This window comes from Hylobates moloch, unplaced genomic scaffold (genome assembly GCF_009828535.3).
Source record: "Hylobates moloch isolate HMO894 unplaced genomic scaffold, HMol_V3 SCAFFOLD_7, whole genome shotgun sequence".
Lineage (NCBI taxonomy): Eukaryota > Metazoa > Chordata > Mammalia > Primates > Hylobatidae > Hylobates > Hylobates moloch.
The window spans coordinates 116,979,157-117,002,186 of record NW_026652282.1 but is presented as its reverse complement, the minus strand read 5'-3'; the positions used below and the strand labels follow the sequence as shown (position 1 = coordinate 117,002,186).

Sequence of the window (23,030 nt, the reverse complement as noted above, 5' to 3'; positions counted from 1 at the left end):
GGCATAGTAGACAGACCCAAGAAAAGCATGCTTGCCATTACTTATATTTTATTATACTTGTATAGTAAATTGCAGATTATAAGTACAGATGCTTCTTGGCTTACGATGGGGTTACATACTGATAAACCCATCATAAGTAGAAAGTATCATAAATCAAGAATACATTTAATACACCTAACCTACTGAACATCATAGCTTAGCCTAGCCTACCTTAAATGTGCTCAGAAAACTTACAGTAGCCTACAGTTGGGCAAAATTATCTAACACAAAGCCTATTTTATAATAAAGTATTTATTAGGTCATGTACACAGTAGTTTGCCAAGGCAGGAAAATGTCAAAATAAAGTATGATTTCTACTGAATGTGTATCACTATTGCACCATAGTTAAATTGAAAAATCGTAAGTTGAACCATCATAAGTTGGTGACTATCTGTATACATTTGGCTAGTATTGGTTTTGCATATCTGTTTTGAATAAGTTGAATGGAGAGGGCAGACAAACCCCAACTGGGAGCAAAGTTCTTGCCCTGGCCCTGCTATTTCTTAATTAGGTCTTAACTCCTTGGCTTATTCCTCCTTTGGAAATTGAGGGGTCTAGACAAGAAGATCTAACTTTGACCATCTATAGTTTAGCACAGTTGTAGTTTCATTTGTTTAGGAATGTACATTTCCATTGATCCTTCCACTGGGAATCTTTATAGTATGTTAGTTGACCCGTGTTATAAAATGTTCATCATAGCCTTCTGTGATATTAACATAATTTAAATGTCTTTTTCACAGAGAGACCTCTCTCCCCAAAAGCCGTCAAAGGATTTGAAACTGCTCCACTTACCAAGAATTATTATACTGTGGTAAGTGTTCAGATGATGAATAAAAATTTTCTTGACTCTATATGGAACTTTTTCAGTTGTCAAACCATTGATGTGTTGAGGTGACACAAAGGAAAGACTGAATAAAGTTGCATGCATGAGTCTAATGCCATTCACATTACAGTGGAGCTCTTTTACTTATATGCTTCTTATAGATGTCTAGAAGTCTTACATCTACCGTGCTGAAAAATTCAAAGGTAGCACGGATTCACAGCAAGCCCTATTAAACAGCATGAAATAGAAATTGGCTAATATGTAAGAATTGTGATGAAATTCAGCAGTTAGACATACCCTTACCAGATATTTAGAAGGTGAATTTCCAAGTTCCTGTAATGCAATAAATTTTAAGTGGTTGCATTTTGTAATTTTACTTTAGAATCAATGACTTCATTATTATATCGTCTGGAATATTATCATCCTTTAAAGAGAGCCCAAAAGGAAAACTGCCCTTTGGCACAGTGGGAGGAATGACATGGCTCTGACTTAAACACAGATATGTCAAAATATGTTAGCTATAAATAGGGTATGTGCAATATTCAAAATAAATTCCTGTTTGAAAAAGAAATCGCATCATTCTCCTTCATCTACTCTCTGCTTTCTCTTCATGTCTCCTTTCCAGACTTGGCCTAGTCACTAATTAAAAGGTCAAGTCATGATTAACCTGTAAGTTTCCCTGTCTGGTAGCCTTGTCATTCCCCCGGCCCCACCTCACCACCTCAGCTGAAATACCGTTTCACTTTTTACCCAGTGTTCTATGTGCGTTTGTCTTGCGTACTCATCTCCCTTTGTGCATGGATAGAGTTTTTAAACATCTCTATACAGGTATGTGAATATCACTTGGTTTCAAAAAGTTGAATTTCACTCTTCAGTGAATTTGCTCTATAGTGATGACATGAGCAATAGAGAATATGAAAAATGAAGAAGGAACTCTCTAGGTAACATGGACAATAAATAATCACAGGGGACTATTTTGTTAATATCTTTTATCTTACATTTCCAAGGCTAAAATGTATTACCCAGCATAGGTAGGTTCCCTTCTCCCTTACTTCCTGACCAATTCTTTTAGCTTTTAGATAACCCCTAATGATTTAATTTTTAAAGAAAGGTTGTAGTGGAATGATGGATGAAAATATTACCATAGCTTCTTCTCCCTGTGGGTCTGGAGCATATCATCACTCTGCTTTGGATCTCTCTCTGCCTCTGCTGGTTCTACCAACTTAAAATGTGGTTGGGATTATCCAAGGCAGAGTATACTCTGTGATTCTCATGGAATTTATATCAATCCTATATATATAATGGTCGAAGTCTGGACATGCTGCAGTTTATATAACCCACCTCCTGTTGGAAGACGTGTGTTGTTTCTAGTTCCTTGCTGTAATAGACAATTCTGCATTGAATAGCTTATATATATCACTTTGCCAAAGCATATAAAGATCTGTATGGTGAAAGTTAAGTGCTTAGGTCAAAGGACATATATGTTTAACAGTTTTTTTTGGTAGATATTATCCCAAACCTCAGACCTAATAAAGAAAACAAATGTCTTGGGGGAACTCATGATAACCTGTGAAGAACCTGTAGAACTTCGATGTGAATATTGCTTAATTATTGACCAGCTGGATATATTGTAACTAGATGTGGATGTGAAGAGATTTTGGTTGGTTGATTTTTTTAAATCCACATTTCTTTGGCTTTGAATAGTTAGGCAAATTTTTAGTGTCAAATAATTCAAAATATGTTTTGAGTGTTCTGATTGTCCTCCTAATCTGTGTTGAATAAAAAAAATCTATTTCATCCACAGGATTTGTAGACTTGTAAAATCAATTTCACTCACATGAAAAGTGCCCTCATCTGATGGTATATTAAATCTTCTTCCCTCTAAGAGTCATTAATTGTAGATATTTTCTGTTGCTAAATCTATAAGAATACTAATGACTGATTTTTACTTCATTAAAAAAAGAAATAACTTTTTCTCTTATATAACTAGTTATATAAATAACTGTTTTTTAAATGTCAGACAATACAGAAATAATGTAAAAAAGAAAATAAATACCACATGTAATCCCACCACTTAGAAATAATCACTATTAACATGTTAGTGAATGTCATGCCAAATTTTCTTTAAGGTAGGTGTATGTGTATACATATATATGCATATATATGTATATATAGCCTGTAATATTTGTGTATATAAATTTTTAAATAAAACAGGAAATTATGTATTCTTTCTTTTTCATAAAGATTTTTCTTTTTTTTCTTTTTTCTTTTTTTTTTTTGACACGAGTCTCACTCTGTTGCCCAGGCTGGAGTGCAGTGGCATGATCTTGACTCACTGCAACCTCTGCCTCCCAGGTTCAAGCGACTCTCCTGCCTCATCTTCCCGAGTAGCTGGGATTACAGGCATGCACCACAATTCCCGGCTAATTTTTGTATTTTTAGTAGAGACGGGGTTTCACCGTGTTGGCCAGGCTGGTCTCGAACTCCTGACCTGAGGTGGTCCTCCTGCCTTGGTTTCTCAAAGTGCTGGGATTACAAGTGTGAGCCACTGCACCCAGCCAGACCTGTTCTTATGCTCTTCCATTTAATGAGTCTTTGCCAGCCCAGGGCTCCCTGTATTTTGGTCCTGTGTATTAGTCAGGTTTCCCAGAGAAACAGAACCAATGAGGGGAGACAGAGAGAGAGAGAATGAATAAGGAATTGGCACATGCGACTATGGAGGCTGAGAAATTCCACACTCTACTGTCTCAAAGCTGGAGACCCAGGAAAGCTGGTGGTGTAATTCCGTACAAGTCCAAAGGCCTGGGAACCAGAGAGCTGATAGTGTAAGTTTCACTCTGAGGTCAGGAGAAGATCAATTTTCTAGCTCAAATAGGCAGACAGAGAAAGCAAATTCTCCCTTCTTCTACCTTTTTGTTCTATTCAGGTCCTTAGCAGATTGGATGAAGCCCACTCACAATAGGCAGGCAATATGCTCTACTCCATCTACCAATTTAAATGCTAATCTCATCTGGAAAAGCCTTATAGACACATGCAGAAATAATGTTTAGCTAAATATCTGGGCACCCTGTCTATCCTGCCCAAGTTTACAGGATGTGATGATTAATTTTATGTGCCAACTTGGGTCGACACATAAAATTAATCATCACATCCTGTAAACTTGGGCAGGATAGAGACCTCTGGGAATTTGCAAATCTGCAGACATATTCTCCTCTTTTTCAAGTTTCTAAGGGATTATCTGCTGATTTCAGCCCCATTTAGGCCTTGATGCAATTCTGGTGTCATGTCAATTTTGAAATGTTACGTAGTTGCCCAGTGTGACCAAAGTGGCTCAGACCCGCACCTGCCACTAGGCATGTTTAATGTGGGTAACTGAGACTTGGCCACTCCTGGCTTGTTGTTTTGAATAGGAACTTAGCATCCTTGAGGGACATGGCAGTGCAGAGAAAGCTTTTGCTGTCCCTGACCTTGGTTCCTTAATTGTCCTCAATTATTGCTGCCATATGTTAAACTTCTCTCACTATTAATTATTTTTCTAATAATCTTCTCCTGCCCATTGTCTTTCTTTGCTTATTGTAACTTAATGTTATATGCCAGGAAGATTTAAAAAGTAAAAATCAGAAAAAGGAATTGATACAGCTTGGTTGTCAGGCTTTATTTGTATGCAGCACTTAGGTCTTGGCACCCATGGTCTCATTGGGAGGGCAGGTCAAACATGATAGTGTAAGCCACACGGTAGAGAATGATGTAAGTTTGTAAGGTGTTGTAAGATGGGTTTTTCAAAATGCGGTTGGGATCCTTTGTCTCGGAGGCACCTGGGGAGCTTGTTAAAACTGCAGACATACGGGTGTGGTGGCTCACGCCTGTAATCCCAGCACCTTCGGAGGCCAAGGTGGGTGGATCACTTGAGGTCAGGAGTTCAAGACCAGCCTGGCCAACATGGCGATACCCCCGTCTCTACTAAAAATACAAAAATTAGCTGGGCATTGTGGCCCGGGCCTGTAATCCCCAGCTACTTGGGAGACTGAGGCAGGAGAATTGCTTGAACCTGGGAGGCGGAGGTTGCAGTGAGTCACCTGGTGACAAATGAGAGACTGTCTCAAAAAAAAAAAAAAAGAGAGAAGAGAGAGGAGGAGAGAGAGAGAGAGAAAGAGAGAAGGAGAGAAAAAAGAAAAAAAGAAAGAAAAAAAAAAAGAAAAAAAAAAAAAAAAAAAAAAAAAAAAAAAAAAAAAGAAAAAAAGGCCGGGAGGTGGCTCACCAACCACACTTTGGAGGCCGAGGCGGGCGGATCACGAGGTCAGAGATCGAGACACGGTGAAACCCCTCTCTACTAAAAAAAAAAATTGCCTGTAGTCCCAGCTACTCAGAGAGGTTGAGGCAGGAGAATGGCATGAACCCGGGAGGCGGAGCTTGCAGTGAGCCGAGATTGCGCCACTGCACTCCAGCCTGGGCGACAGAGCGAGACTCCGTCTCAAAATAAATAAATAAATATATAAATAAATAAATAAATAAATAAAAAAGAAAGAAAGAAAGACAGACAGACAGGCAGACATCTGGGCCACACACCTGACTTGCTACATCAAATTCTCTGGCTGTTGATTCCAGGAAATAGCATTTTAAACAACTCCTCCCACTCCTTCCTTAACCACTTCCCCTTAACACACAGGTGGCTCTGATGCTCATTCACCTAAAATATAAGAACCAATCAAGGAAAAGGTTGAATGGAGGATGTAGGATTCAAGGCAAATCTTGGAGGAAGGTCAGAAGTTAGACAAGCAGAGAAGAGCTGAAAGCTTATTCAGACAGGAGGAGCTATATGAGCAAATTCTCCCAGGCAAGAATGTGCCTGTCTGTAATTAGTCCCTGCAGGTCAGAGAGTGGACTGCACTCTCTTCTTCTCCCATCCACATATCCCTTGTAAGATGAAATTCTTTATTCACTGCAACTATTGCAGCACACTTAATAAAGCTGGCCTTTGTGCTGTCAGAAATAGGCCAGACTCACAGTAATCCTAATATTCAACTCTGGGGATGAGCATCTGTGTGCAGAGTGAAAGATGATATTTCCCCACATCCAAGTAGGAAAATATAATCACTAAGGACCAATATCATTTATTTTGTTCTTGCTTTCTTCTACTTTATGTAACATATGGTAGATGCCTAAAGGGCATGTTTTATAGAACCTGCCTGCAGTAGAAAATATGGGAGGAAGGCTGTGGCATGTTACATTACAAAAATCCTAGGAAGCCTCGGGTAACCTTTGCTGTAGCTTCCCGCCTTCTGCTCACCCTCATTTTCTCTCTCACCCATCTATCTACCCTCTCGCTCCCACCCTGGATTTTTCTACCTTTCTAGTGCTCACCCACCTTTTTAATTCTACTAGCCTAAACTACCTTACACATCTATCCATTGATTCTCTTTTCCATATCTGCTCTTATTTCTTTCTTACCCTCTTCCCATCTTACTCCTCTATACCGCTCTTCCATGTGAGGGCTGGAGGTGGAGGAAGTGACAGGATCCTGTGGAATTCATGAATCTATCTGTGGATAATGGGGAATAGTGCTGCTTGTTTTGTGAAAGCCAAGGACCTGGGCATGCAGAATCAATCACTGCAGGCGGTTCTACTGGCATAGAAATCAAATATGACATAAATATTATAATATATTGCCCTTTTTGTTTTCAAAGAACTTTACCAACATTAGCTCATTTTCATAGGCACCATAATTATCTCAGAATTCCTATAATGTAATATTTTTGCTTTGATTTAAGGTTTCCTGAGACCATTATAGTCTCCTTTATCATTGGAGATATCTCTATTTTCAGCCATTGTTTATGCATTTTTCTTAAAATAATTTCTTTATACTTTTATGACTCCTTCCTTTTGGAAAACATAGTTATACAAATGAACTCACTCTAAAGCCTTTCCAGGAAATGTAGGAAATGTGTTTTATTGGAAAATCAATAGCCCAGGATGGTGGTAGCAAAAGCCTCCACCTTTTTTTTCCCTGTGTTTTCTCACTGTCTATTTTATTCTGAATTCAGGCAAAGGTTGGTTGAGCAAAAGGATGCCCAGTTGTCCTTGTGAAGACAGAGTCAGGGAGGCAAAGGCAGTGTCTGGACAGAGTCTATTTTAGTGAGTTTGAATGGATTTCATCAGATCAAATTGTACTGCTCTGAAGTTGCTTGGCCTGCCAAACTCCTTGCCTTCTGAGTCACCACTGAGGCCTTCTGTTTGGGAGCACATAGCCTTCTCTGTCTGCTTCCCTTCTTATCCTTTTACATTAGATGCCCTGTGGCCTGAAAAATAAAGAACCAGTCTCAGAAGTTCATCAGTTGATCTTCTGAGATTGAAGAAAGCAATAAAGTTCCGAGTGACTTTGGGAAGGAATCCCAAACATCCACCCTGATGAACATTCCTGCTCATCTAACCACAGCAAGAGAAGTTCTATTTAGTATATTACTACTCACATGTTTTTTTGGGGGGGGAGGGGGGCATAATTCGATAAAAAGACTTATTAACCACTTTTGTCATTTTAATTTTGTAAAGTCCATTCTGCCACTCTCAAAACTTGCAGTCCTAGGAGTTTAATGTATATTTCCATTTAGCTCTCCAGAACTCACTCCAAGGCAGCAGGAAGTGTCTGCGTGCCTCCCTCCCATGGGAAGTAACTGCCTTATGCCAGTGGTTCCAGCAGAGATGGGTACCCTAGAAAGTGTGTTGTCTCACCTAGCAAGTAAACCCATTGGAGCAGGACACTTGGCATCCTTCTTGAAGAATCTTAGCAATTTCAGGTACAAGAGCCCCAGATGGTAGCATTTTAAAAGGAGTTGAAATATTAAGGCTATTTCAATGGGGGAGAAGCAGAGTGAATTATATCAACCACGGAATTAAAGTAGTGTTTGTTTTAAAAATCACATTTTATGATGAAAATAATATCTATGATTTTTCTAATTTAAAAATTCCCTTCAAGCAATGACTGTTTGCTGTTGTTTTTATTTCAACAGATATTATAATTCAGGGACTATGACAGTTATAGACAACAGTGCTTTAAGGGAGGGTGACAGCTGGGCATGGTTGCTCATGCCTGTAATCCCAGAACTTCGGGAGGCAGAGGCAGGAGGATAGTTTGAGCCCAGGAATTCAAGGCCAGCCTGGGCAACATAGTGAGACTCTGTCTCAACAAAAAATAAAAAATTAGCTGGGCATGGTGGCATGTGCTTGCAGGCCGAGCTACTTGGGAGGCTGAGGCAGGAGGATCATTTGAGTCTGGGAGGCCAATGCTGCAGTGAGCCAAGATAGCACCACTGCACTCCTGCTTGGGTGACACAGCAAAACTCTGTCTCAAAAACAATCAAACAAACACACAACAAAAAATAAATGAATAATTAAAAAAATTTAAAAAATGTTAGAAAGGAAGGGCGAGGATGTGAGATGGCTTGTTACCAGACATGGTCTTTTTAGAAAAGTGTGAACAGGCCAGGCATGGTGGCTCACACCTGTAATTCCAGCACTTTGGGAGGCCAAGGTGGGCGGATCACGAGGTCAGGAGTTCGAGACCAGCCTGGCCAATATGGTGAAACCTGCTTCTACTAAAAATACAAAAATTAGCTGGGCATGGTAGCATGCGCCTGTAGTTCCAGCTACTCAGGAGGCTGAGGCAGAAGAATCACTGGAACCCAGGAGGCCGAGGTTGCATTGAGCCGAGATTGTGCCACTGTACTCCAGTTTGGGCGACAGAGTGAGACTCCGTCTAAAAAAAAAAAAAAAAAAAAAAGAGAAAAGAGAAGTGTGAACAAAAACATCAGAAGATTTAATTCCCTCCCGAATATAAAAGGGCCCTATCCTTTTTGAATCCGAACACCAATACTATAGATAACCAAGTAAATATTTAATTGTTATTTTTATAGTTTTTGAGACACACCCTCCCTCTGTCGCCCAGCTGAAGTGCAGCGGCGCGATTTGATTTGGGCTCACTGCAACCTCCACCTCCCAGGTGAAAGCAATCTTCCTGCCTCAGCCTTCCAAGTAGCTGGGATTACAGGCATGTGCCACCATACCCAGCTAATTTTTGTATTTTTAGTAGAGATGGGGGTTTCACCATGTTGGCCAGGCTGGTCTCAAACTCCTGGCCTCAAGTGATCTGCCTGCCTCGGCCTCCCAAAGTGCTGTAATTATAGGCATGAGCCACTCCCCCTGGCCCAAATAAATATTTTAAATAAAGCAATGTGCATATGAGCCTCACCTCCTCCTTTTTACTTAATAAAATATAGTACTGTTGAATTCTAGTGCATTTCTCTCCATTTCTATGAATTAAAAAAAAAATGAGTATCAATGCTGAGTATAAGTGATTACTTGAGGAACTGCAGTGAACAACAACACAGATGGACAAAGAGTTATCATGATGAACAAGCTTGAGTACTGAGGGCCATGACCCTGCATAAGGACTTGGAGTCAGAGAAAAAACAGAAGAGTTTTTATTTACAGGTGAGAAATTTGTGCTTTGTTTTAAATAATAGCTTTATTGAGGTACAATTCACATAGCTTAAAATTCACCATTTTAAATTGTGCAATTCACTGTTATTAGTGTATTCACAGAGTTGCACAATGATCGCCACTATCTCATCTAATTTCATAACATTGTTATCACCCCACCAAAAAACCTTCTATCCATTAGCAGTCACTTCCCATTTCCCATTCCCTCCGGCCCTTGGCAACCACTAATCTACTTTCTGTCTGTATGGATTTTGCCTATTCTGGAAGTTTTACATACATGGAATTCTATAATGTGTGATATTTTGTGTTTGGTTTCTTTCACTTAGCATAATATTTTCAAGGTTCATCCATGTTGCAGAATGTATCAGTACTTCTTTTTATAGCTAAGTAATATTCCATTGTATGTTTAGACCAGCTTTTATTTATCCATTTATCAGTTGATGGACCTTGGGTTGCTGCCACTTTTTGGTTATTATTAAAAATGCTGCTGTGAACATTCATGTGCAAATTTTTGTGTAGACATATGTTTTCACTTCTTTAGGAGTAGAATTGCTGGGTCACATGGTAATTCTATGTTTGACTTTCTGAGGAATGGCCAAACTGTTTATCACAGTAGCAGTACCATTTTACATTCTTACCAGCAATTGTAAGAGTTTCCGTTTCTCTACATCCTCACCAACACTTGTTATTGTCTGTTTTTTTCTTTGTAATATAACCACCCTATTGAGTATCAAGTAGTATCTAATTGTAGTTTTGATTAGCATTTTCCTAATAGTTAATGATGTTGGGTATGCTTTTTGGCCATTTGTATATATTCTTTGGAGAAATTTCTATTCAAATTCTTTGCCAACTTTAATTGATTATTTTTGTTGTTGAGTTGTAATAGTTCTATATATATTGTGGATACTAGACTCTTATCAGATATATGATTTGCAAATATTTCTTCCATTCTATGAGCTGTCTTTTCACTTTCTTGATAATGTCATTTCACACACAGAAGTTTTTAATTTTGATGAATTCCAATTTACTTATTTTTTGTTTTGTTATGCTTTTTGTGTCACCCAAGAATCCATTGCGAAATTGAAAGTCATGAAGATTTTGTCCTCTGTTTACTTTAAGACTTTTGTAGATTTAACTCTGAAATCCATTTTGAGTTAATTTTTGTATATAGTATGAGGTAGGGGTGTAAATTCTTTGTTTTGCATGTGAATATCCAGTTTTCTCAGCACCATCTGTTGAAAAAAAATGTTCTCTCCCCACTGAATAGTCTTTTTTTAATTGACAGATAAAATTATATGTATTAATTGTGTACAACATGATGTTCTGTCATGTTTAGTCATTGTGGAATGACTAAAGCTAGCTGATTAACACACATATTACCTCACATAGTTATCATTTTTGTGGTAAGAACAATTAACATTCACTCTCTAGGCATTTTTTAAGAGTACAATATATTGTTATTTACTATAGTCACAATGTTGCACAAGAGCTCTCTTGAACTTATTCCTCCTAACAGATGTTTCATATCCTTTGATCAATATCATCCCAACCAGCTCCCCCAACTGCCCCAGCCCCTTGTAACCACCATTCTATTATCTAGTTCTATGAGATCAACTTTTTAAGATTACACATATGATGAGATCATATGGTATTTTTCTTACTATGCCTGACTTATTTCACTTAACATAATGTCTTCTAGGTTCATCCATGTTGTTGCAAATGGCAGGTTTTTCATCTTTTTAATGACTGAGTAGTATTCCATTGTGTTTTGTTTTGTTTTGAGACAGGGTCTTGCTCTGTCACTCAGACTGGAGTGCAGTGGTGTGATCCCGGCTCACTGCAACCTCTGCCCCCTGGACTCAAGCAATCCTTCCACTTCAGCCTCCCAAGTAGCTGGGGCTACAGGGCTGCACCACCACACCTGGCTAGTTTTTTAGTTTTTTGTAGAGACAGGGTCTCACCATGTTGCCGAGGCTGGTCTCAAACTCTTGAGCTCAAGCAATCTGCTCTCCCCAGCCTCCCAAAGTGCTGAGATTATAGGCATGAGCCACCATGCCCAGCCTCCATTGTGTTTTTATACCACATTTTCTCTGTCCGCGCATCCACTGATTTCATATTTTGGCTATCATGAATAATGCTGAAATGAACATGGGAGTGCATATATCTGTTCAACATACTGGTTTTGTATTTGAATCTGTTTGTCAATATCCACAAAATAACTTACTGAGATTTTGATTGGAATTGTGTTGAATCTATAGATCAAGTTGGAAATAACTGACATCTTGATAATATTGAGTCTTTCTACCCATGAATATAGGATATCTCCCCATTTATTTAGTTCTTTGATTTCTTTTACCAGAGTTTTGTAGTTTTCTTTGTATAGATCTTGTACATATTTTCTTAGATTTATACCTAAGTGTTGCATTTTTACAGGTGCTAATCTAAATGATATTATGTTTTTTTGTTTCAGATTTTAATTGTTTATTGCTGATATAAAGGAAAATGATTGACATTTGTGTATTGACTTTGCATCTTGCAACCATGTTATAATCACTCATTAGCTCCAGAAATTTTTTTGATTTATTCAGATTTTCTACATATACAATCATGTTATCTGCAAATAAAGACAGTTTTATTTCTTCCTTTCCAATGTGTATACCTTTTATTTTTTTCTTATTGCATTAGCTAGGATGTTCAATATGATGTTGAAAAGGAGTGGTGTGAGGGAACACTCTTGTTTTGTTCCTAATGTTAGTAGGAAAGCATCTGGCTTCTTACCATTAAGTATGATGTTAGATGTCGGGGTTTTTTGTTTGTTTTTTTTTTTCGTTTTTTTTTTTTTTTTTTCGTAGCTGTTCTTTATCAAGTTGAGAAACTATTCCTAGTTTTCTGAGAATTAAAAAAAAATCATGAATAGGTGTTGTATATTGTCAAATGCCTTTTCTGAATCTGTTGATATGATCATGTGATTTTCCTTCTCTAGCCTGTTGATGTGATAGATTACATTAGTGATTTTTTGGAATGTTGAACTAGCCTTGCATACTTTGTTAAATCACACTTGGCTGTGTTGTAGCATTATTTTTATCTATTGCTGGATTTCATTTGCTAATATTTTGTTGATGATTTTAGTAACTATGTTCATTAGAGATATTGGTTTGTAGTTTTCTTGTAATGTCTTTGGTTGGGGTATTGGGATAATTCTGGCTTCATAAAATGAGTTAGGAAGTATATATTCTCTCTGCTTCTATGTTTTGGAAGAGATTGTAAAGAATTGATATAATTTCTTCCTTAAATGTTTAGTAGAATTTACCAGTGAACCTATCTGGGCTTAATGCTTTCTGTTTTGGAAGGATGTTAATTACCAATTCATTTTCTTTACTAGATGTAGGCCTATTCAGATTATCTATTTCTTCTCTTTTGAGTGTTGGCAGATTGTATCTTTAAAAAACTGGTTCATTTAATTTAGGTTATCAAATTTGTAGGCAGAGTTATTAATAATATTCCTTTAACATTATTTTAATGTCCATGGGATCTCTAGTGATATCCTGCCATTTCATTTCTGATACTAACAGTTTGTATCTTCTCTCTTTTTTTCAATGAAGTTCATCAATTTTATTGATCTTTTCAAAGAGCCAGCTTTTGGTTTTATTGATTTCCTCTACTGATTTTCTGTTTTCAGTCTCATTGATTTCTGCCCTAATTTTTATTATTTCTTTTCTTCTGTGTGCTTTAGATTTAGTTTGCTCTTCTTTTTGTAGTTTCCTAAGGTGGAAGCTTAGATTATTTATTTTAGATCTTTCTTCTTTTCTAATATATGCATTCAGTGCTATAAATTTCCCTACAAGCACTGCTTTCACTGCATTCCACACATTTTAATAAGTTATACTTTCATTTCCATTTAGTTCAAAATATTTTAAAATTTCTCTTGAAATATCTTTTTAGAAAATAAATGTGTTATTTTGAGATGTGTTGTTTAATCTCCAAATATTTTTCTGTTATTGATTTCTAGTTTGATTACATTGTTGTCTGAGATCATAGATTGCATGATTTCTATTCTTTTAAATTTGCTAAGGTGGGTTTTATGGATCATAATGTGGTCTGTCTTGAGGAATGTTTCATGTAGGCTTGAGGAGAATATGTAATCTGCTGTTGTTGGATGAAGTAGTCTACAGATGCCAACTATATCCGGTTGCTTGATGGTACTATTGAGTTCTAATATGTCCTTACTGATTTTCTGCTTGCTAGATCTCTCCATTTCTGATAGAGGGGTATTGAAGTCTCAACTACAATAGATTTATCTATTTCTACTTGAAATTCTAGCGGTTTTTGCCTCACATTTTTTTTTTTTTTTTTTTACCAAGTATTAAATCACAGGAGGAATTTACTCCAAGAATGCCAATCAACATACTGGACAATGTCTTTAACTATAGTTTACAACAATAGTTTAAAACTATGATGGCCTTTCATATAGCTACTTCTAATGTCAGTTCTCACTGAAAGGCATAATATTAAAATATAACTCAGCCAAAGAAAATGTTTCTTTTGTTCATTTCTTTTGTTCCTTTGTTCATTTCTTGGAATAGCAATTAGCAAGTAACAATGTGTGTAAAATGCCTAAAAAATACACAATGCCATTGTCAAATATGTTTGAAAAACACAATATCATATTGGCCCTGCTTAGAGATTCAAAATATATTTATCATACTAAAAGTTCTAAAAAGCTATGCATAAAGAAATTTGTATAAATTATTTAACAGTTTTTCATAATTGTTATTGTCATTCTGTGGGAAGTTAGATATATCAATATACTTTCAGATTTATCAATATACTTTATTCACCTGGTTTTTGAATGAGAGCCGGTTAAGTAAGCAAATTTATTGTCATTTGCACTGACAAGGAACTAGAGTGTTAATTTTTTTTATTATTGATTGAAGGGAGAACGCTTCCACTGCAATTTTGATGGAAGAGTTTTCATTTGATTATAAAAGTTGTGCCTGATTATAAAAGTTGTGCCTGATTATAAAAGTTGCAATGTAGTTTGATTCTGTTTTTAGGCACATACATATTAAGGACTGTTATGTCTTGCTGGAGAACTGACCTCTTTATTATTATGTAATGCCTCTTTTTATTCCTGATAATTTTTTGTGCTCTAATGTTTGCTCTGTCTAAAATTAACATAGCCACTCCAGCTTTCTTTTCATTAGTATGAACATGATATCTCCTTTTTCATCCCTTTACTTTTAATTTATAAGTGTCTTTATATTTAAATTGAATTTCTTATTAACAGCATATGGTTGAGTCTTAATTTTTGATTCACTCTGAAAATGTCTGTCTTTTCATTGGTACATTTAGACCACTGACATTTAAAGTGATTATTGATATAGGTGGATTAATGCCTACCATACTTGTCACTGTTTTCTATTTGTTGCCCTTTTCGTTGTTCGCTTTTTGTCTTCCACATTTTTTTGCTTTTTGTTTTAATTAAGCATTTTATATGATTCCATTTCTCTTTTTTCACATATCAATTATATTTCATTAAGAAAAACATTTTTAGTGGTTGCTCTATGCCTTTATAGCTAGTCCCAGTTCACTTTCATATAATACTATACAAAGATACATACTATATTCTCAGGTAGTGCAAGTACCTTATAATAACATCGTATTCCTAATTATTACCTCCCATCCCTTGTATGATCGCTGTCACTCATTTTACTTACACATAAATACACATTAGTATATACACACACATAATCAAATACGTTGCTGCTATTATTATTTTGAATAAACTATTATCTATTAGGTCAATTAAAAATAAGAAAAAAGTTTTTATTTTATCTTTGCTTATCCCTTCTCTAACATTCTTTCCTTCTTCATGTAGATTCAGATTTCTGACCTATATTGTTTTTCTTCTCTGTGAAGAACTTCTTTTAACATTTCTTGCAAGGCAGGTCTAATGGTGACCGTTTCCCTCAGTTTTTGTTTGTCTGAAAAAGTCTTGATTTGTCTTTCACTTTTGAAGGATAATTTCACAAGACACAGAACTCAAGGTTAGTGGGTTTTTCTCTCAACACTTTAAATATTTCACTCCACTCCCCTCTTGCTTGCCGTGTTTCTGAGGAGAGGTCAGATGTAACTTTTATTTGAACTTCTGTATAGATAAACTGTTGGTTTCCCATGGCTTCTTTCAATAATTTTTTCTTTATTTTTGATTTTCTGGAGTTTGAGTATCACATGCTTAGAATTTTCTTTTGCATTTATCCTACTTGGTCTCTGAGCTTCCTGGATCTGTGATTTGGTGTCTGACTAATTTTGAGTAAATTCTCAACCACTATTGTTTCAAATATTTCTTCTATTATTTTCTCTTTCCTCTCCTGATATTTCCACATTACATGGATGTTGCACCTTTTGTAGTTGTCCCACAGTTCTTTCATACTCTCTTCTATTTTTTTCCCCCAATCTTTTTTCTCTTTGCTTTTTGGTTGTAGCAGTTTCTATTGACATATTCTCAAGCTCAAAGATTCTTTCCTCAGCCATGCCCAGATCACTATTGAGTCCATCATGTGCAGGCATTCTTCATTTCTGTTACAGTGTTTTTAATCTCTAGCATTGCTTTTTGATTCTTTCTTAGAATGTCTGTCTCTCTGCTTATAATATCCATCTATTCTTGCACGTTGTCTACTTTTTCTGTTAGAGTCCTTAGTATATTAATCACAGTTACTTAAAAACACTGGTCTGATAATTCTAACATTCCTGTGTTATCTGGCTTAAGTTCTGATGCTTGTTTTGTCTCTTCATACTGTATTTTTTGCCTTTTAATATGCCTTGTAAATTGTTGTTGGAAGCCTGACATGATGTACTGGGTAAAGGAACTGTGGTAAATAATCCTTTAGTAATGTGGTGGTAAGGTGTAGAAGGAGGGGAAGCATTCTATATTTCCATGATTAGGTCTCAGTTTTTAATGAGCTTGTGTCCCTGGACTGTGAACTTCACCAATGCTTCCTAGTTCTCCCCCTTAGGTGGGACAGGATGGCTAGAAAGGGCTGGAGTTGGGTTATCTTCCTTCCCCCATGTGGAAGGCTAGAGCTGGCTGGAGTTGCTTATTGACCTTCCCCCATAACAGTTAGCATCTGATAAAAATTCAATAGGTTATGCTCGGGCCGGGCGCAGTGGCTCACGCCTGTAATCCCAGCACTTTGGGAGGCCAAGGCAGGCGGATAACCTGAGGTCAGGAGTTCGAAACCAGCCTGACCAACATGGTGAAACCCCCGTCTCTACTAAAAATACAAAATTAGCTGGGCGTGGTGGCGCATGCCTGTAATCCCCGCTACTAGGGAGGCTGAGGCAGGAGAATGGCTTGAACCCAGGAGGTGGAGGTTGCAGTGAGCCGAGATTGCGCCATTGCACTCCAGCCTGGGCAACAAAAGCGAAACTGCGTCTCAAAAAACAAAAACAGAAACAAACAAACAAAGCAAACGAACAAACAAAGAATAGTTATGCTCTGGTGAAATAGTTTCTCCTGAGGGCAGACCTTGTTAAGAAGAATAGAGTGCTCTGACATATTCAAAAAGGCAACTTTTTCCCTCCCTCTGCCTGAAGCATGAGGGTATTTTCCTCTAATCTTCACTGAGAAAAACTGGAGCTTAAATTCACAAAAGTGTGGGTGTGCTGTCCTAATATTGGGCCCCTGGAGTTCCTAACTCTCAGACTTGTCTTTATGGAGCCCCCAGAAGTTTGTCAATTACAGTGTAGGTTTTTCTACCCTAGTGCTGGTTCCTGTGGAAGATTCTGCCTGTGGACCTCTGCTCTGGTAATTTGTGATTCTCTTTATCTGCCTGTTTCTCCAATTTTTGGAGTAGCAGTTTTCCCTGTGACCTCACTTTTCTGACAGATTTAAGAGAAAACGATGGTTTATTTCAGTTTGTTTAGCTATTTGCTTCCAGTTAGGATGGAGTAATGACTTCTAAGCTCCTTACATGTCAGACTGAAAAATGAAAGTCTTTTTTTTTCTTTTTTAAAATAGGCATTTATAAGTATATAGTTTTCTTTAAGCACTGGTTAACTGCACCCCATAAGTTTTTGTATGTTGTGTTTTCATTTTCATTCATCTCAAAGTAGTTTCTAATTTCCATTCTCGCGCTTGGACTTTCTATAGAGGGGAATATTTCTATTCCATTACTGGGTTAATTTCCGAGAACATCACTACCTCCAGAACCCTGCATTTACACTTTTAGAGGGTAGTTTCTGAGGAATAGAGGAACTGAAAGTAGACATGAGTGGCTGGGTATAGGGGCTACAATTTAACCCCGAGCTTTTGAAGCCATCCTGTGTTCTTCTAAGCCAGTGATTCTCAACTGGGGGCAATATTGCCTTTCAGGTGACATTTGGCAATGTCATGGCAATGATATGGGCATTCCATCACAACAAATAATTATCTGGTTTGAAATGTCAATAATGTTGCTATTGAGAAACCCTTTTTTTTTTTTTTTTTTTTTTTTTTTTTGAGAAGGAGTCTCGCTCTTTCACCCAGGCTGGAGTGCAGTGGCGCGATCTCGGCTCACTGCAGGCTCCGCCCCCTGGGGTTCACGCCATTCTCCTGCCTCAGCCTCCCTCGTAGCTGGGACTACAGGCGCCCGCCACCTCGCCCGGCTAATTTTTTGTATTTTTAGTAGAGATGGGGTTTCACCGTGTTAGCCAGGATGGTCTCGATCTCCTGACCTCGTGATCCGCCCGCCTCGGCCTCCCAAAGTGCTGGGATTACAGGCGTGAGCCACCGCGCCTGGCCGAGAAACTCTTTTTTAACCCTTTAAATTGGTAGGTCTGTTTCCCACTTACTCAGCACCTATCTGTACAGTGTGTCACTACATCTTCATAATGGTCCCCAAGGTAGGTGCAGTGTCATAATCTGAGATGATGTAAGCAAAGTTTTAAACTGAAGCAACCTCTCAGTCAGCAGCAGAGTCAAGACTACCACCCTGCACTCCAGTTGTTTCCCAGAGAACCCACGGTTACCAGGATCTCCGCTTATTTTGACCATTCCACCTTTCAAAAGCAGATTATCATGCATTGTCTTGTGAGTATATGGCTGGCATATTGGTAGCCTAATACACTTCTCCTAGTTAAGGACACTTCACTCTGTCTTGTAACTCTCTGTTTAATGTCTCTGCAAATACAGTATAAACTCCCTGTGGGCAGCACAGCAGTTGGCAGAGTAGGCACTCAGTCGATTTCGTTGAATGAATTAGAATATATGAAAGAAAATGTACCAGAATGTTAACTGGGTTGTCTCTAAGAGCTTAAATAAAGGTTTTTATTATTATTATTATTATACTTTAAGTTCTAGGGTACATGTGCACAACGTGCAGGCTTGTTCCATAGGTATACATGTGCCATGCTGGCCCACTGCACCCATCAACCCGTCATTTACATTAGGTATTAAATGAAGGTTTTACCTGTCACCAGAAGAGGCTTGGAAATGGGTTGTGACATGACCCTAGAACTGGTAGGGGAAGAGAAATTGTGATCCCCCATATTGGTTGTTTTGCCTATAGGATTTTAATTACATTATTAATAATAATGATAATTTTTATTTCTCTTGTTAAATTCCTCACACTTCAGCCTACTTTGTTCTTTGAATTGTTCATGGTAGTACCTTTTGCCTTTAATAAAATACTAGTTTTAACTCTGCTTAAAAATTCACTGTATCCTCAGATTTTGTTCCCTAAAGGTCTTATCACAAACATAACTTAAACAAAAATCTCTTGTGATGTTTGATATCACAGTGATCCTTAAATTACACTGACATTAAATCTCTATGTCTAAGGTAGCTGGCCTCAATTTTCTCCTGCATGAAAGAGGAATAATGATTCTTTGTTAACTAACTGAGAACTTCCTGAGGATAAAATCATTTACAGCACATGAAAACATTTTAAACAGTACTGTGGGGTTTGATGTGGGCTCACACCTGTAATCCCAGCACTTTGGAAGGCTGAGGCAGGAGGATTGCTCCAGACCAGGAGTTTGAGACCACCCTGGGCAACATAGAGAGAGCCTGTCTCTACAAGAAATAAATAACCAAGCAGTACTGTGTAAATGGCAAGGCCCCTTCAGTTACGGGTAACTGAAAAATTGTATTCATATGAATTGTGCAGTATAACCAGTTGTCATGCAATAATTAAAGTAGTTTGCTAGATTGAAAGAAAGTGCATTCAGATTTTGTGTTCCTTGCTTGCAATGGTAGCCTGAGTAAATAGGACCTTTTTTCTTCCTAGTAATTTGGTTAAAAGATCAAAGCTACATTTTGCCTTAGACTATCTTGATGATTATAATACATTGACTTTTTTTTTCATAGGTGTTACAGAACATCCTGGACACTGAAAAAGAATATGCTAAAGAACTTCAGTCTCTTCTTGTTACTTACTTAAGACCCCTGCAGTCAAATAACAAGTAAGATGTTTATTTTAAACCCCTCACTAAGTAAAGCAACATAATGTCAGCATATGGAATCGTTATTCTTATGTCACTGAATAATTGATTTTGCCCTTTAGAAGAATTTCCACAGATCACAGGTTGCCAAGAACATGGTCAGGGCAACAGAAATTATGCAAGATGTTGCTTTTGGAGAGCTGGGCTTTCTTTCTCTTCTGGCTGTGAAAGGAATAAGTAGATCTGTGTTTCTTCCTGTCACAATTTTTATCTTGTACATTAAAAAAAAAGTGATGTGCCTGGTTTTACCTTACAGGAAAAGAACTCCCTGGTGCTTTTATTCAGAAAGCACATAAACTGGAAATTCTCATGCTCATTCTGACCTTTGTTTGCCAGGGCAGAACTTCTTCCCCATGCTCTGAGAATGGAAAGAGTATGGCATTTTGTGAATGCTCATAAGAGCTATTCAAGCCATTATTTCACCCAGGCAAATGTGAATGATAAACAGATGCTAAAGTGTTTTTAAAGACAAAATGTTCAAACCTTACTCTGGTCTTAGAAATCTGAAGTGATTGTGTAAAGCCTGAATTAAAAGAATTGAAAGCTTTAGTTTTCATGAAAGAAAAGTAGTGACTATTTTTTTTTATCCTTGTAGGCACAGCATATTTAACAAATAGTGGTGAACTGCATTTATTTGTTTTTATTTTAATTTATTACATTTCACTAGAGATCATGATCATATAGAAAATTTACCAGTCAGCCCATATAATGAAGAACAAAAACCTCTCTTTTTACCTTGGAAAGAGTTTACTATTGCTAAACAGTTGTCTGAACTATCAGCTTCAAACTTAAATAAGTTAATATATTTGAGAAATTTGGCCGGGTGTGATGGCTCAAAAAGCCTGTAATCCCAGCACTTTGGGAGGCTGAGGCGGGCAGATCGCTTGAGGTCAGGAGTCCAAGACCAGCCTGGACAACATGGTGAAATCTTGTTTCTACTAAAAATACAAAAGCAAATTAGCCGGGCGTGGTAGTGCAAGGCTGTAATCCCAGCTACTTGGGAGGCTGAGACAGGAGAATCGCTTGAGCCTGGGAGGCAGAGGCTGCAGTGAGCCAAAATCACATCACTGCATTCCAGCTTGGGAGACAGAGCAAGACTCCATGTGAAAACAAACAAACAAACAAACAACAACAACAACAAAACCAAGCAAACAAAAGAAAAAGAAAAGAAAAAATATTGTGAGAAAAATTCTCCCCTTTTCCAAATTATGCTTGTTTAGTTATAATGCCTTTTTTCTTGCTAAATTTCCCACTTGTTTATTCTCCTGGCACTATGGAAATCTACTTCAGTATGAACAAATTTTCTATTCCTGTATTGTAAGAGTTTAAACATGATCAACAATAAAGTGTTTTTTGGGCCAGGTGCGGTGGCTGGCTGGGCACGTTGGCTGACACCTGTAATCCCAGCACTTTGGAAGGCCGAGGCGGGTGGATCACTTGAGGCCAGGAGTTCAAGACCAACCTGGGCAACATGGCGAAACCCCATCTCTACTAAAAATACAAATTAGCTCGGCTTGGTGGTGCGCACCTGTAGTCCCAGCTACTCAGGAGGCTGAGGCAGGAGAATCGCTTGAACTCGGTAGCCGGAGGTTGCAGTGTGCCAAGTTCATGCCACTGTACTCCAGCCTGGGGGACAGAGTGAGACTCCATCTCAAACAAAGCAAAACAAAACAAAAAACAAAGTATTTTTTGTTATTATCATGTGAAATATGAAGTGTTCTGTGAATCATAGTTCTTAGAGCTGAAGTAAATCAGTAAATCATTGGGTCTAGAATCCTGGGAGAAATGACTATCTCTATTAAATAGAGAAGAAGCTGAAGTCCAGACAGGTTTACTGCCTTGCCCATCACACAGCCAGTACATGGCCAGGCTGGAGCCACTGTGCCCCCCGCTTCCAAGTGAAACATGCTTTCTGTTTTCTGGAAGTGACAGGCAGAGGAGATGGAAACTGAAGTGGTAACTCTGGGAGGGGAGATGGTAAGATTTTAAATGAAGGAGGGACTGATTAGCGATCAAGAAAAAATAAGAAGATTTAATGAGTTCTTTTCCTTTGGCTAAATACTCAGTAGTGAGATTGCTGGATAGAATGGTAGATCTACTTTTAGCTTTGAGAAAACTCTGTAGTGCTGTCCAAAGAGGCTGTACTAATATTGGTACTAATATACTAACATTCCCACCAGCAGTGTGTAAATGTTCCCTTTTCACCACATCCACGCCAACATCTATTATTTTTGACTTTTTAATAATGGCCATTCTGGCTGGGCGGAGGTGGTATCTCATGGTTTTAATTTGCATTTCTCTGATGATTAGTGATATTGAGCATTTCTTCATATGTTGGTTGGCCATTTGTAAGTCTTTTGAGAAGTGTGTGTTCATGTCATTTGCCTACTTTTTGATGGGATTATTTGTTCTTTTTCTTACTGGTTTGTTTGAGTTCCTTGGAAAAGAGTCAGGGCCGAGGAGGTGAGAGACCTGAGTCAGACCTGTACTGTTCCTAAATGAATTCAGAATGCAGTGATAGTAAGTTTCCATTACTTCTGACTGTCTTGTCGGCCCCAAAGTGATTTGAGCAAACCAGACTGACTGTTATCTGATCGTGAAGGGGCCAGATAAACCCCCAGTCAAGTTCAGGTAAGGCCCCAACTTAAGTTCTCACTGCTCTGAGAGAGCAACAACCAGGGAAGTTGGTTGGCTAAAGGTTTCACTTTAGAATAGGGGTTTTCCAGCTTGTGATTCAGGATGGCATTACAGCAGAGGAACTGGCAGTTTTTTATTCTCTCGGAGTTACTGGTAATGTTTGTTTTGGTCTTCTTCCCTTTCTTTCTTAGTCAGCAAAAAAATATTCTCTTGGGAATACTCCCCTGGTATTTTTTATATATATATATATATATAATATATAATATATATATATTATATAGCATATACAATACACTCCACCCCCAGGCTGGAGTGCAGTGGTAAGATCTCAGCTCACTGCAACCTCTGCTTCCCAGGTTCAAGCGATTCTCCTGCCTCAGCCTCCTGAGTAGCTGGGACTACAGGCATGTGCCACCACGCATGGCAATTTTGTATTTTTAGTAGAGATGTGATTTTGCCATGTTGGCCAGGCTGGTCTTGAACTCCTGACCTCAAGTGATCTGCCTGCCTTCACCTCCCAAAGTGCTGGGATTTCAGGCGTGAGCCACCACACCCG

At 38.0% G+C, this 23,030-nt stretch overlaps 1 protein-coding gene across 3 annotated transcripts in view; it reads left to right on the top strand.

The window, feature by feature from the left end:
• ARHGEF6 (Rac/Cdc42 guanine nucleotide exchange factor 6) overlaps positions 1-23,030 on the top strand; it is a 117,256-nt gene that overhangs the window by 48,884 nt on the left and 45,342 nt on the right. For all 3 annotated transcript variants that reach the window (XM_032757723.2, XM_032757724.2, XM_032757725.2), the window contains exons 6-7: positions 780-850; positions 19,704-19,798. In XM_032757723.2, coding sequence (XP_032613614.1) covers positions 780-850; positions 19,704-19,798 — 166 coding nt within the window. The remainder of the gene's footprint in view (positions 1-779; positions 851-19,703; positions 19,799-23,030) is intronic.